This window comes from Atractosteus spatula, chromosome 2 (assembly GCF_055471065.1).
Source record: "Atractosteus spatula isolate fAtrSpa1 chromosome 2, fAtrSpa1.hap1, whole genome shotgun sequence".
Classification (NCBI taxonomy): Eukaryota; Metazoa; Chordata; class Actinopteri; order Semionotiformes; family Lepisosteidae; genus Atractosteus; species Atractosteus spatula.
The window spans coordinates 5,342,586-5,358,707 of NC_142707.1; the positions used below are offsets into that span (position 1 = coordinate 5,342,586).

At 39.9% G+C, this 16,122-nt stretch overlaps 1 protein-coding gene across 2 annotated transcripts in view; it reads right to left on the reverse strand.

The window, feature by feature from the left end:
* pebp4 (phosphatidylethanolamine binding protein 4) overlaps positions 1-16,122 on the reverse strand; it is a 123,887-nt gene that overhangs the window by 59,787 nt on the left and 47,978 nt on the right. For both annotated transcript variants that reach the window (XM_088908741.1, XM_088908740.1), the window contains exon 4: positions 9,717-9,815. In XM_088908741.1, coding sequence (XP_088764867.1) covers positions 9,717-9,815 — 99 coding nt within the window. The remainder of the gene's footprint in view (positions 1-9,716; positions 9,816-16,122) is intronic.

Consider the following 16,122-nt stretch of genomic DNA (forward strand, 5'->3'; position numbering starts at 1 on the left):
CGGGCTAAAAGAGGAGTCAAAGATGCTATCCTAATATTACTGCATCTCTTATTGTCACGGTGGTCATCCCTCCTCTAGAGGGCGCTCCCACATTTTTTGTATTGTTTTTAGTTTTTGTTTTAGTACTTTCACCTGTGTCTCGTCCCCTTTTTGTTATTTAAGCCCGGTGTCTCACCGGATCACTACGTTCACCACCCCCCCCCCCCGTCTTTCAACCCCACCGAACCCTGCTGTGTCTTTCCCTGATGTCCTTCTCCAGACTCTTCCGGATTATACTGCCACACATTGGATATTTAACTACACATTTCATCGGAGTCTGACCCGGCTCCCATGACATTTATAGTCACTTCTAGAATGTCCCAAGACACATGTCAGAATTTTATTTATAGATTATAGATCAGCCTTTAACAAAGTTCAACCACAATTCTTAGTGTTACTCTCAAATTTTAATCTAGACTTTAAGATTATACTTAGATTTTTTATGCAATGTATCATAAAGAGTGGGAGTAAATGGTCTTATATCAAAGCAGCTTTCTTCTTCCACTGGGTCTCTTAAGGGGTGTGTTCTACCCCCCATCCCATAATTCTTTATACAGACAGGTGGAGAAGCCCTTTTGAGGACAGACACATCATCAGGTTTGCTGATGACTCTGTCAGTCTCCTTCAAGACGTACAGTAGACACTGAGCAGGGCCTGTGGTGGAAGCAAACCTTTGTTGAAGGGTGTAACAACTCCTTTCTTCAGGTTAATGTGTCAAAAATCAAGGACATGGTCACTGATTATAGAAAGCAACCACCATTTGCCAAGCAAACTGAGGAATCACTGAGGAGCAAGACATTGAATTTGTCAAGTTCTAAATATATCGACCCTAGATCACACGCTAACCTTGGAGAAAAGCACAGATGCCATGCCTGTATGTAAGAAGAGCCAAACGTGATTGTTGTTCCTGAGAAAACTCCACTCTTTTAATGTGTGTACTACAGCAATGACTTAATTCTGCAGAACCTTCATTGAACCTGTCTTAACATTCCCTGCAGCCACCTGGTTTGGTAACCTTCAAAGACAAAGTAAAAACAGACAGAGCAAGATAATAAAGGCAGCCAGCAACATTATTGAAGAACAGCGGCTTCAGCTGTCAGACATCAAATAGTGTGGAAGGCCAATATAATCACTGACTGTCATGGTTGCCCCTTGCACAGGGAATTTGAGCTCCTTCCATCAGGGTATGGTATTTGACTACCTGGATTCAAATGCAGTAGAACTACGGTCTTTTCTAATCCCATTAACCTTCTTAATTTGGACCATTGATTGTATATTTATATTATTTTCTTTCTCATCATACATATATGTCTCTTATTTATCAATAGCTCCATGCTATTTTAAATGTATTGTGTTATGTCTTTTACCTGCCTGCAAAGCAAATTTCCCATCTGGGACAGTAAAAGTAAGAAATTAAAGTAAGTAAGCAGGTAGCCCAGAAATGAAACCCAGGGTCCCAGCATTGCCAGGCAGCAATGCTAACCACTGTGCCACCATGCTACTTATGACAGTTTCAGTACATTTTAATTCAATGTTAATCATTGACAAACCTGCCATGATGATTTCAAAGGGAACAATTGATACATTATTTTTTGTACAACATCTTATTAATAAAGATAAAGTAATTTGGTTCTAGCAATTCAATTTTACATGGCCCCTTGAACTGAGTCTCAGTTTACTTGCTTATTTCTTCAGTTTTTGGATGCAAATCAGCCCTGGTTTCATACTTTCACATGAGGCAGTCTGAGCATCAGCAGGCACCTGATAGATCATGCCCAGAGGCATTGTGAATTGGGAAAACTCATCCATCGATTGTTAATATCCCTCCAGGTGGGTTGAATCAGTAGGCTGAAATGGGAAATTCTAAATCAGCAAAGAATTCTAGGGGTCAAAAAATAGCCCCTCAAATTAAAGCATCAGGATTCATACACAAAAAAGTATCCCAGAGGAATCTGGATATAATTTAACACTTCATAATTCGCACACTCAATTGAGATAACAAGAAAGGGTCAAAGGATGTCACTTAGCCATTCCCAGCAATTAAACACCTCCCACTGAGGGTACCCATCACTCAGAATACTCATTAACCTCTCTGACCAACCACCATCCTCGACACCACAAACAGCCCAGCACAGCAGCCAATCACAACTCAAAGATTTGATGGCAACACCCACACAGCGGTGGAATATTGAACGGCTGGTTAGCGGCTGTCAGTCTAAAGAGCCAAAAATACATCACAGTGGACAGAACAAAGTTAGGAAGAGACAGGAAAAGTACTCTGGGAAAACAAAGTCCTGATTGTCCGTAATAGATCCCCATGGAAAAATCACTACTAACAAGAAGGAAATTAAACAAATTGGATAATCAAAACATAGTGCAGGAACTGATTCAATTACCCTATATCACCCATGACCAATTCTCTCTACAAATAAAGGATGTGCTTATAAACAGCAGAATTAAAACCCTATAGCAGATCCATCACCCAATGGTTACTGTATGAACAAATCAGTTACCGACACTGCAAGAAATGTCATAAAATTGAGAAAAGCTATAAATTTGGCCCAGGTAGTGTTGATCATCAGAAAAAAGTCCTCAATAGGATAAGGATAGGCAAAGGATAGGAAAGTCTGAAAGCTGCCAGTTAAGATCCATCCTAATGGCACATTCCCTTGCTGGTTGACTTGTTTTGTTGTTCAAGCCCTAGTCTGCCTGTTAAAAAGTACTGTACATGCTTAACGTTTTTCGGTTGTGGACAGAGATGAATATTCCTGTGACAAGATGACAAAGGGTTATTGGAATAGTGTTACCATTCCATTATGAATACTACCCCTAGCAATGCTGAGTTACTGAGTTTTTATTTCATGTTAAAAGTTTAGTATATGTAGTTTAGCTACATTTAAAGGGAAGGAAATGAATGTGTTATTTAAAAATTAATTATCAGTGCTCAATTACTTTGTGTAGCAAAAGTTTAATAACCTACTATTAAACTGTACACAATTCCTGCTAAATATCCAGTTATCAATGTTATAATGTTAGTTGGGAGAGCATTTTTGTGTTCAATATATTATTAATCAACAGAATATAAAATTGTGACCTTAAAGCACACCTTAGAAAGAATAACAAAATTTAAAACCTGTATTGTCTTAAGGAATCTCAGCGACTATGAGAACAAATTTGTCACCCTTAATTACACATAAAAGATGTTTGTTTTCAGTTTCATTTTTTCTTAATCTACTTGGCTTTTAATAACAGAATGAATCTTAATTAATGAATCAAAAATCACCAGCTTAAGCAATAAGCATTCTTAAATAATGCAATGAAGACTATTAACAGTAAAAGGATTTTTTGTTTATTTAATGATATTGTTGCTTTTTTTGTTCAGACCTTCACCAATATACATTTTACTCTGTGCAGTGTTTGTCATGTAAAAATGTGTGACTATCCATTAAGTCTATGTACTGTAAATGTGAACATAAAGAATGATAAAGATACTGTATAAACACCTTATTGACAACTGATATCAAAGCAACTATACTGAATTTTTTTAAGCTACTGCACATAACACATTTCATTCAATTTGGTCTACTATCTATATTATCTTAAAGAGTTATAAATTCTAAATAAAATGTCATTTTTATTGTAATGCTTATTTTATTGCAATAATTATAATAACTATTATATATGGGCCCAGTGTTCAAATGATTTTATGTAAATATGGGATTACTAACACTTTTTTTATAAGAATAAAATGCAAAGGAAATACTGTAAAGGCAGTATTTTAAAACATTGTTCATGTATGTTATAGATTTGTGAATAAAGTCCACAGTATATGCAATATTCTGTTTCTCCCAATATTCCACTGGTGTTTTTTGTGAAACAAACACATCTATCCTATCCTTAAGCACCCTCGGGAATGTGCACAATAAAGATTTTTAATGCATTATTTTTAAGAGTGCATCTTAATGTATCATATTAATTAAGAAGTTGAGTCACATGCTCTATTAAATATAAGACATTCAAATTTAACATTTTAAAATACTAAAAAGACAAAGAGCTGCAGCTTCAAAAGGCAGAAAACAGCATTTTGTAGAGCCAATGTTCTGAACCAGAAACAAAACAGATTGAAAGTGAACCATATCTGCTTTGGAAGAAAACCATGGTGATTTAATTCACCACTGCGATGTTTAATTTATTCAGCTTTTATCCTGTGTGCTTGCTTTTACATTTAAAAGCTTAAAGCTCCTGTGTGTAAACAATCAGTTTTGTTTCCACTCTGTATTACTGTTCCTCTGTTGGTTTAATAATCAAACCCCCTCCTCCCTGCTAAGATCAAGATGTAATTCCTATGTTGAAGGGCCAGTGCGGGCCATCAAGTAGCAGATAGAAGAATAGATAGTGGAAGTACTTCTTTTCATGTCCTGGGGCTTGGTTGTTCAATTGGCACTCTCCTCCTCCACCAATGTGTGCCCCCAGCTGGATGATGCAACAGCAGCCATAGTGCACCAGTACACTGACCAAACATCTGCTATCAGTGGGGGGGGGGGGGGGCAGAGTGATAGAACCAGTTCATAGATGGGGAGTATTAGGAGGCCATGACTGGGAAAGACCAGGGGAGAATTTGTCCGGGACACCAGGGTTAACACCCCTACTCTTTTTGAGAGATGCTCTGTGACTACTGAGAGTCAGGACCTTGGTTTTATGTTTCATTGGAAGATTTGCTAACTATTTGACAATTTACAGTATAGTGGTCCCATCACTATACTGGGGTGTTAGGACCCAAACAGACTGCTGGTTGAGCGACCCCTACTGGTCAACCTTATCTTTCCCAGAAAGTCTCACATCCAGGTACTAGCCAGGCTGACACCTACTTGGCTTCAGTGGGTTGCCAGTTGTGAGCTGTAGGATGATATAGCTGTTCGCCCAGTGCTGCGAGATCTAGGTAGGCACTCAGAGAATCCTTTTCCTGTCATGCAACAGTATCTTGCACTGGCTTGGTGTTGTGGAGTCATGCAGGGTGTGTTTGGCGTGGAGGTGGAGCTCTCGATTGAGAAAGACGTGTTGCCTCACACATAAGCACAGCTGAGAAGAGTGAATGTTAACAAACCTCAGCTGTGGGAGTGGTTTAAGGGGGGACTAGAACACTCTTTTTATATTTCGAGGTTAGAAAGAATCAGCATTGAAGTGTGCATTTCAAGCCACAATAAATGTAAAATGTGCACAGTAACATGTAAAACTTCCAATTTACATTCACAAAATAGACAATTTCCAGGTATGCGCAGCACCATATTCTGCGATTCAGAACAATGCAATCACACCCCCATCAAACAAAGAGCCAATAAAACTTCCGGTGACTTGTTATGGCCTCATTACATTGTAAAAAAGCTTGTGAACAACTCTCTTTTAATCTGCTAGAAATATTGCTCTTGATTTCGAGACAATTTTGCCAACAAATACTACTTTCGTGTTAACTCTGCATGCAGATAACATTGGAACATTTCTACAGTGAGATGTCTCCTTCACAACCTTTACTTATTCATTCGTACATCACATTACATTAGTCATTACAGTGACTAGTGAGCAGGAAGGGCTCATAGTTTATGATTTTGTGCTTAATTTAAAATCTGTAACATTTTTCTATAACATCTATAGCATCAGTTAATTTATTTTGTTAACATCAGGAGCTGTTAACATCAAGGCTTTGTCTATTGCATCCCAGTCTTGCAGATCTCAGGTAGATGGCTGGGTATTGCAGATGGCACCTGGAGGACTAGCATGTCTGGTCTTTATTGTTTAAATTCCAGGACAGGATTCAGGTCAAATAACAAATCATTTGTGTAAACTGTGTGGCACATAAAGAAATAAATCAAAGTTCTTAAGTATACTGATTCAGTCTCTAAGTACACATTTATTCCAAAATAATTACTGCTTCCTTTAAGCAGCTTTCTCATGGATCTCATGAAAACAGTTTACTAGACTTGAAACTGCGTCACGTTCTCAGCCTTCATCCCACTTGTACCTAAGTTGCTGTCACGCCCTCTACATCTAGAGGGCGCTCCTGCTCTGTCCTGTTCCTAGTTTCCCTGTGCTCTACTTGTTCTTCCAGTGTGTCTTGTTGTCTGGGGCTCTATATTTCCGGGTCTCCCTATCCTCCTCGCTCGGCACTGGGATGTGTTGTCGAGAGGCTCGCCTCACCAAGTCGCCCCACGTCTGCTATCTGAGAGCTTATGTCTCGTTCCAGCTCCGCCCGATATCTTGAGCCCGGAGCGAACCCCTGTGTTTGCTCCATTCCGGCCGCTACGCATAGGGTCCCCCCGTCTCGCCGGTCTCTCTCCACGCCTAGCCCCCGGCTTCTGTGACAGTTGGTTTTTTTTTTGGTTTCAGGTCAAATTGTTTAATTTTTTTGTAAGTGCATGTGACTGGACTAGATTTCCAATGAATTAATCCCTTTAGGATATTTGCCTCAACTGCACCTCCTACAGTAGATTCCCTATCTGTTGCAAACTATTAAACAAATGAGAGACTTCATGAGACTTCAGAAATGGCAATTTACAGAACAGAACAAGAAAAAAATACAGCATTGACATTCAAAAGAACTGCAGGGATTATTAATTAAAAGCATTACCACTAGAAATAACATTCCCAAAAGACATCGGCATCATCCAGGCTAATGGAGGTTCAGATACCACTTTAGATGGACCTAAGTGATACAAATGTATAAAGGAAATTAGAGGCGCCTATTAAAAGCAGGTGAACAGGACCAATCTACCCCTAGAATCTAAAGAATTCAAATCACTACTTTTTAACAAATAAACGTTTGGCTGCAGCTCCTCCTTAACATCTGTGGAGAGTCTCTCAATGACAGTGCAACAATGTGGGGCATGAGTCCTGGCTGTGGACACCTGACTGTAAGTTCATGCATTCAGATTCCAGGTGGGAAGCGGCTGCTCTTGAACAATATACTTCACTCAGACTATTTAACGGAGGTGTTTTTGACTGATGTATTAAACCAAATTAAATGTGCAGTGCATCAGTCAACCATTAAATATAACTGAGGATATTCTACAAACAGAGTTTCTTTACATCTTTAAATGATGAGTACCATCTCCACACAAAAAAAAGTGGGGAAAGAGGTTAATTTCAACAATGTAATAGATGCTGTATGTGGACTTAAATGAAAGATGTTTCATAGAAAGACACTTGTAGATTTTGGCCCTTTGAAAAATTCAAAATCATTCACCACTTGGAAACTTCTGGAAGGCCTCTGGCACTAGGTAAAGAGAGGACTTTCTGGCACCAGGAACGTGGTATGCATAATGTCATGCTGGAAAGAAGCGATAAGCTTGCTCTTTCCAGACTGCAGTACCCCATCAAAGTCTTGGGCGCCATTTTCCAGTCACACATTGAGTGAACAAAATTGTCAGAAGCTGTAGAACTTTGTTCAGCATTGACATTATTTTGTGAAACTACATTTGACATTATCTTGTGAAACACGAGGAAAACAAAGAAGAAAATTGTTACTGCAGGAGCGCACTCTTAGCTCATCTTCTTAATGCCAGTGGCATGTTATTCTAAGATTCTCATAACCACCCTGCCCAAAAATCCAGTGGTCTTACAACAGTAATAGAAAGGAAACAGCTGGCCCCTTTTCCATCACAATCCTCAGAGGCACTTTGACCATTGGAAAACTAAAGCACCATCAGATCAACCAAGATGGAATATTTCAATAAACCGAATGGAAATGTCAGTCATCAGCAAATTTACAAAGAAGAACTTCCGATATCAGACCTTAACAAAACCAAGGACGTAGTCCATTCCAAATTCATTGACATTTAACCTTGGAAAACAAGGCATGAGAATGTACAACCAGTTATCAAATCATTCTAAGAGGTCTTTAGCACTGAGAAGGAATTGATTCAAGATATTTCTAAAGCAGCTCTAAAGCTGTGAGGATGATGACTAATTTGATATTTTTATTCTGTAATTATGCAAGAAGCTGGAAACATGCTAATGAAAAGCACATAGGGGGGGAATTCACAAACTGGAGCATTCCAAAGTGTTTTTAGCACCAGTTTGCACTTACGCTTTTATATGGTACGTACGTGAGATTTCTGATTGCCAAATCAGCGCTTTAAAAAAATCTATATTAGCAAGCTTAGCTTTTCAATTAAAGGCCCAGTAGCAGCCTATACTTAGAGCACACATTGCTATTCTGCATCACTGCAGCTCTGAAAAAAATAACATGTAAAGCACTTACAGTATTTGTATTGCCATTTTAGAAAATAAAAGGCTGGACCCTGTGTTATTGTACTCATTTAAACATTATTTTTTCATTTACATTTGAGCTGCAATGGTCTTGTGCTAATTGAGGCACCCAAAATAAAACTCCACTTACGTAAACACAAGGGTGATTAAGACATACTGAATCACTCTTATTTTTGCATGAGTGGACATTTTTCTTCATTGATTCTTACCTTTGACCTGCACTTCACTGCTCTGAGCAGGTGAGTATGTTGAGTACCAGTGAAGGTATTGTTTACTTCAATTTCCCTCTTTTCTTCTGCACACTTTCATGTTCTGAATTTAGACGTATGCATAGGCGTCCTCTCAAGAGGAAGATCGCAATGCTTCTTTTGAAATGAAAGGATTTAAATATTTGATTACGCCAATTTTTGGGAATAGCGCGCTGAATAAAATCGCCATGTTCTTCGAATTGGTTGCAGTAGGCCGAGACAGACAACCCGAAAAGCGGAGAGAAAGGAAGTGAAGTAAATTAAAATATAGCATTTATTGACCAAAGCTGCATAGTAAAAGCACTTCCTAGGTCAAAGAGCAACGCAGATCCGTCACCCCATTCCCCTCGACCCAGAGTCAACATGATAAAACAACAGTTTTCTCTCTCAAGAACAAACATGGTGAAATACAGCATCCATCACATGAATTCTGTTCTCACTAATCCACCTTCTGTATGTTAGAAGCTTCCACTTTTCATCCACTGATTGCTCAGGAACCTGTGATTCTATACTGATGAAAACAGCCACTGAGCTTGGGCATTTTGTCAGTGGAGTTCTTACCCTCATGATTGCCACTCCAGAACTAGTGGTAACACTTAGGTCGAAGGATAGATACACAGGCTCCTTGGAACAGAAATTTTGCCACTTACCATACATGTACTGTACTGTACACTGATGAGCACAAGACTGGAGAGATATGGTACTGCTAGGTGCTAGATAAACTGGATAAACTATCTATCTAGAAATCTAAACTATCTAGATAAAATCTGGTGAAAGCCTGAGCATAACATTGATGGATTACTTATGGTAAAATGTGCCATTTCACTGCAAATACTGTTTAGAAACACTGATCCCACAGTAATCATAGGTTTTACCAATGAATTACACACCCAGATCATTGACTCAAATTATAAATATAAACAGCTTAATATATTCTTTCTGATTCTGTATTGCATTTGATCATAAAGGCGGGCTTGTCCAATCTTAAGTGTGCAAAACAAGGTGTGTGTGTGTACAGTACGCTATGAGTGGTACATTTGTATATTTTACCCTAGTCTGTTACCTATTGCTTTTACTTGCCTCTCAGCCTCAGAGAGAATTCACTGGTTGTAGGCAATCTTCAACACAGTTAAAAGGATGCAAAAAATCCAAAAGCAAGAGACTCACGACAATGTCAGCTACCAGCCAGTGCCTCCAGTATCTGCGTGTGGGGTTGCTATGGCTTGGAGCATCTGGATCCACCATGATCAGGACATACTTCTGTTTCTGAAAGAATGAAGGCCACTTCAAGTGAGTTAACCTGAATGTGACTGTAGCTGCTGAAGTCACAATTAGGTCACAAGGTTTTCAATTGTTGCTTCAATAATTGCATCATTTCAAAACAATGTACGCGTTGATGTTGTTGGTGAGACCTGTGAAAGTGCAGCAGGGGAGTAAGACAAATAGTATAGATCCATTACTAGTAAAGAGCTTATCCTGGTGAGAGCTGGGCAGAGTTGGAGGCAACCCCAGAAACAAAGGGATGCAAGGAACTGAGAGCACATTAAGAAAGGAAAAAAAAATGCAAAAGGGAAGTGATCAGAAGAGGGCAGTCCTGAGAATGAATGTCATGAATTACCATGTTAATAAGATCAATCCTGATTATAGAATACAGTTTCATGAGCATTCATCTGCTCTTATGGACCTGCTTTATAAACAGCTCAGGGTAACTGAATTATTACATTATTTTCTAATTAAATTAGAAAATAGAGGCTACAGAGGAAGGAAAGGAGACGTATTCTTCAAATCGGAACTGCCACCGTGACACCTTTTTCAATCCTTCTTTTATTTTATCTTCCACCATCGAACCAAACAAATAGATTTTTGTGTTCTGTTGAGCATTAGAAGTCATTTTCAGTCTCTTAAATACCTACTGTACCATAGCACCACTGCTCCCGAGTGTTCTGACCGGAGGAGATTGTAATAGACTTTCTAATGTTAGCCTGAGGGAATGTGAGGCCAATGTTTAACCCTGTGGGTCCCCGGGATCGAAAGGCAACATTTGAGGAAAAGGGCTTCAGAACCAGTTAACTAAATATAATGTCCATCCTTGCAAAAGACTTGAGAATTATTCCTTAGTTCTTCAGCTTTTATTAAGTTAGCAACTTTAAATACTTTTTGTGGCATTTCAGGAACAAACACTCCATTGTGATTTAAAAAAGCAAATCTTTCAAAACACTCTATTCGCAAGAATACATAAAAGCCAATTTGTGTTTTGCTACATAATTAAATCAGGACTGCAAAGGGACCAGCAAGTTAATTTCACTTGTGCTGGATTTGAGCTCACGTTCTCCAGATGTGAAAGGTTCTTGGAAAACTGGATTAATTAGCTACAGGCAAATTGAGAAACAGATGTTTCAGAAGTGTTGTATTACCTGTGATTAACGAAAGAAGCTCATAGTTTCTCTACTGAGATCAGTGAGGGCACTAAGCAAACCAGCTCTGAAGAAAGCTTTCTATGCCACAGTCATCCATTTGAGTAGGAAAAAGGCTCTACTTGCCAGCTAAATAGCACAAAATATTCCTTTCTGTCTGTATTATTAAAGTTAGAGAATTATGGGAGCAGATTGAATTGTTGCGAGAGCACATTTGCCATCTCTGGCACGGTGCCTGAAATCTGCCTGACCATATGATGGCTTTCTTATTTTACACTCTTTCCCGTTAAGCAAATGAACAGAGACGTCAAGCACAGCCATTCAGATCAGACTTGGCGTCGGCCGGTTTCTGTGGAATCATTAAAGGCAACACTTGAAATGTGCTAGAATCACAGTGCCTGGAAGGCTGGGGTATCAGTGCTAGAGACAGCAGCTCAGGAATGCATAAAGGTTTCCAATACAAACCACCTGAACGGCCTCAGCTTACTTATCTGTTCACGAGTCACAATGGTAATAGACCTGTGATAACACAGACTTCGGAAAAGCCATACTGCTAAGTTCCTTATTTTTTTATTCAGCATGAACACTTGCTTTTCCCAATTTATGCTACCTCACAGAATATTATTGTACACAAATGGATGATATTCTGATTCAAAAAAGCAGATTAATAAGTATCCTGTAAGCAGGTGGGGCTCAGTTTCTTAGGTACAAACAGATAACTTTTCTTTGCTAAACCAGCAGGAAACCAAAGGAAATTCTGCAATTCCATTAATAGGAAGACATGATTAAAACTTTGCAAAATTTTGGGATATCTTGGACACATGTTCCATAGCTGGGGTTGCTCTGAAATGCAGGACCTCACATTTTCATGTCTAAATCCATCCCTCTGCTTACTGCACAGTGTCTGCACAAGTCTGCGATCTAGCTGGCCTCAGAAGTTAAGACATTTGTGGTGGATATACAGCTGTAAATGAACTTTTGTGCCTGGGCTCTCTCAAGCAGCTGTGTGCATCTTTGTGGGCTTATTTATGGAGTGCCTGAATGAGAACAGACTGTGCCGTTTACAGTTTTATGGAAATACTAATTTTCACTGTGGGACATTCTTAAGAGCGTAAACCTCAGCTTACTTGACATGCAGATATCGCAGTAAGCCTAAACATACTACCCTGCAGCTAATCGGATAATGTTAAAAATTCCCTTTGATACTGCCTGCAGGTAATACACAAACACATTGCCTTCCGACAGCAAGAGCCTGGCAAGCTGAAGAGCATTACCAAATCGCTCCAGCCCATCCATTATTGCTAATCTGTGTGACTGCAATGTTCAGCTCTTTCAATGCGTTCATCTTTTGTTAGTCTTCAATGACCAGGTTGCTGTTGAAAGGCTATCTCCGAGTGCTGGATGCTTTTTCTTTCTTATACACTTCATCTTGCAAGATGCAGATGACGACAGCAGTCCAAGTAGGGTGGGGAAGCAAATCATATCATGCACGGAAACATTGCTAAGAATTGGCTATTTTTTTTCTCTGTAGACTAAAAGCCAGATGAGGAAGTAGTTGTCTGGATCCGGGATAACTGGACTGATTTGCTGTCAGCATATGGGACAAATACTAGGCTCTAGGCTGCTCTTCAGCAGTAAATAGCAGAGCTGCTGTTATGCTGATGAGTGGCATAATTCACTTCAGATTGTGCATGCTCCTGAGAAGCATGTCTCTGATAGATCTTTATTTTGTTCTAATGTCTGAAGTCAGGGATCCTGTGAAAAGATGAACATTTTGTCTCCCATTCCCAAGTAGCTCCTCAACATCATCAGGCAATATAGAGAGTCTGCCACCTCTAACTCAGAATCTGCATCTTACAGCTACTGAAGTTCAATTTACCAGAAAAAAGATCTTGTTACTCTTTAAAACTGTTTTAGCACATACCTTAAAATAGAACCATTCATATATACCTTATTTGGAACCAAAACCGAAACATGTTGAATGTGTTTTCTTTTACTGCACTGCACTTTTACATACTGTAAATACACAAACAGTGCCACTTGTAAGTGGGTATACTTTAATATATAACACATCGAATCTCACTATTTAATCCAATAGTGTGAACCTTCATTTTGGTGGCTCTTATAAGCACTGGTACACCAGTTATTCAAAGAGTCACTGGAACTACTTTGTATTGTTTCAGTGGAATTAAACAGAAAACTTTGTTATTTTTTAAGCATTTAATCACCCTGGGCAGATAATGTTTATTTTACAGGAGACCGAAGGAATTTCAACAACCAGCCTGACGGTGGGATAGGACAGGTTTTCTAGAACTCGAATGTACTTAACGCCTTGTTCCTGTCCTGAAATGGTCTTGGAGACCGCCGGATGTCAATCAGGCTCCGCATTCACCGATGTGGCTTGGTTCCAGCGTTGAGCCGTACAACGCTGGCGTGTGTGAGTCGTGGCCAGGGTGCGTGTGTGAGGATAACAGCTGCGTGGTGATGGTACCTGCTCTGAGGCGGCAGGCCCAGCTGGCACACTGAGCACCAGGGAGGAGAGAGAAAGGCCCCTTCCACGCCTGCTCTTCACACATTCTGCCACGGCTCCTCTCTCTCTCGCAAGCGCACTTTTAACTTCCATCTGTCAAACCCAGCAATAATTGCAACCAGATATAGAGACAGACTCCAGGGACCAGCAGACATGCACATCATTATCTGTTTTTTTTATTATTGTTCTTTGTTTTTTGTGTTGGAGGCTCAAACCCTTCTTTTCTTCTTCGTTTGAAAAAAAATAAACGCATGGTGCAAAAAAAATGCACAAGTTGTCGCTGTGTCTGTATGCTTCTCGATACTCGACAGGAAGTCATATACCATAGCATCTGCTCAACAGGAGAAACTGCAGCTCGTCACACACTGATGAAATTGAACAGTTCTTTGCAATTAAACATGTTACTGTGTCCTTTCTACCTAAATCTTCACCTGATGCTCAATTTTTAAGTGATGTACTGCACACTCCTATTCCGAACTATTGAATCTGCCTGCCCTCCAGCATTTAATGCAAAATGTTCAGCTGGGCTCTGGGCTTAATGTTAAATATGCAACTTTTCTCGCCCTTCAAAACACTGGAACTGAAGACAGGTAAAACGGAAAAGGGGTTGACTCTGTCAACATCCTTAAGGATTTTGAATATTTGATCAAGATACCTTAGAAGTCTTCTGTGTTCATAACCAAATAGTTTGATTCTTTTAGTCTGTAAGATAAGGGCATTACATCAAGCCCATGAGTGTATCAACTCTCTCTTCTCCGGACTGATTCCAAATCAGCATTATGTTTTTTGTAAAGAGGTGGAAAATGTGAATACAGACCTGTAATGAAGCATTCTTTCCGGACCCTATGCTGACAACACAATCCGGGGACGAGTGAGGAAAACATGGGGAAAAAAGCATGCGGGAGTCGGGAATGAAAACAGGGGGCGTATCCATGGTGCGCAGGTGTTCAGGGGGGTGAGTCCAGGGCAAACACCAAAACTGAGTCCAAAGGGAAATCCAAGAGGAAGGCAAAAGGTCCAAGCCGGGCGGTCCATCCAAGACAAGGACAAACAGGATTAAAAACCGGAGCGGGACCCGGTGGAGGGTCGGGGGGAAAAAGGGGGAACGGGTCCAGACACTCAGATCCCAGACTCGCTTGGTACGGGAACCAATGCAGAGCCCAGAACAGAGTGGGCGTCTGGCTCTTATGGTGGGCTGGAAGGAGGCTGGAACAGGGGGCAGGTGCAAAAATCAAGTCCGAAGTGAAAGAGCCGGAGCGCCCTTAAGGGGGAGGGACTACAATCATGACAAGACCAAAACATTGTCACCATAGACACTTTAAGCCTGTTTCAAAAGTAGCTTCTTGGAGGTCAGTCTTTCCCATCTTACTGTATATAGCTCATACTTTCACTACCTGCATGCAAGTGTCTACACTTGTCTACGTTAAGTTCCATTTTATCAGGTGCTTGCTCAGTCTTGAATTTGGCTTTTTTGAATTTCCTTTACAGTGTCTGTCTGTCATATATGAGATATATACAGATGGAATATACTTGGATTCTCTGTGAACTTGACTATTTTACTACTTATACCAGAATCTGGATCACTCACATAAATTATAAGCACAGAGATTCCTGTGCAATATAAATATTGCAGGCTGAAAAAATGGAAAAAATAATATGCTTAAGAGAGCTCACAGAACAAAAATACCTACTGCTGTGGTGAGAAAGGGAAACAGAAAGAAAAAACAGTTTCTGCTAAACAACAATTTGTGACTCGGAACAAAGATAGGCAGTGGTCTGAAGAAAGTCCCAAAGGTGTTAAGGCAGCCGAGACAAAATATCTTAGGATCCTATGCGGAGAAGAGAGAGTGTTCGAGAGAGGGTCGAGACAATAGGCACAAGCAAGGTCGGGGCATCCAAAGCCAAATCGTACGCCAGGGTCCAGGTCCAGGAACAAGAAATGGGGGTCAGAATCCAAGGGAGTCCTCAAAGAAATCCAATCCGTTAGGCAAAGTCGTGGTCAAAGAACAGGCAGAGAGGTCTAAATCCAGAAGAGGTTTCTGGATTCACAGAGAAAGTCTCTGTGTGAGAATCATCTTGCAGTGAAAGCAGTCTTTTGGTTAGGTTAGTTTAAAAGTTGGCACAGACGTGGGTTAAGTTCTGTGTTCGTTTGTTGACTCAGGGTTATTGATTAGGTTAATTTAAGAGTTGGCAAGGAGGTGGGTTTCAGATAAAGTTCAGTGCACGCCCATCGACTGAGGTTTAAACAGAAGGGAAAACAAACTAAGCCACTAAGTTATAGACCATATTAGGGTGTGACGGTGCTTCTGTTACACCAGGGCTGTTCTGGCATCAGTCCTACCTCTGAGTTTCCTCATAGTTTTTGGTTAATGTAAGCAGGTCATCCTACTGTATGCCACATTCCCAGTGAAGGACCACACTTTGATATCATCAATACTGATCACTTCCAACATTCATCATTTACTATATTTGTCAAATATCTATAACAAAATCATCAATTCATGTGACCACTTGCCTTTTCCATTCATAAAACTGCAAGAATCAATTTAATCATTTAGTAATTGTTTAAGCACTCTTTTTCTTGTACTGATCTATTTTATTTGCTCAAAAAGGTAAAAAGGTGCAACTA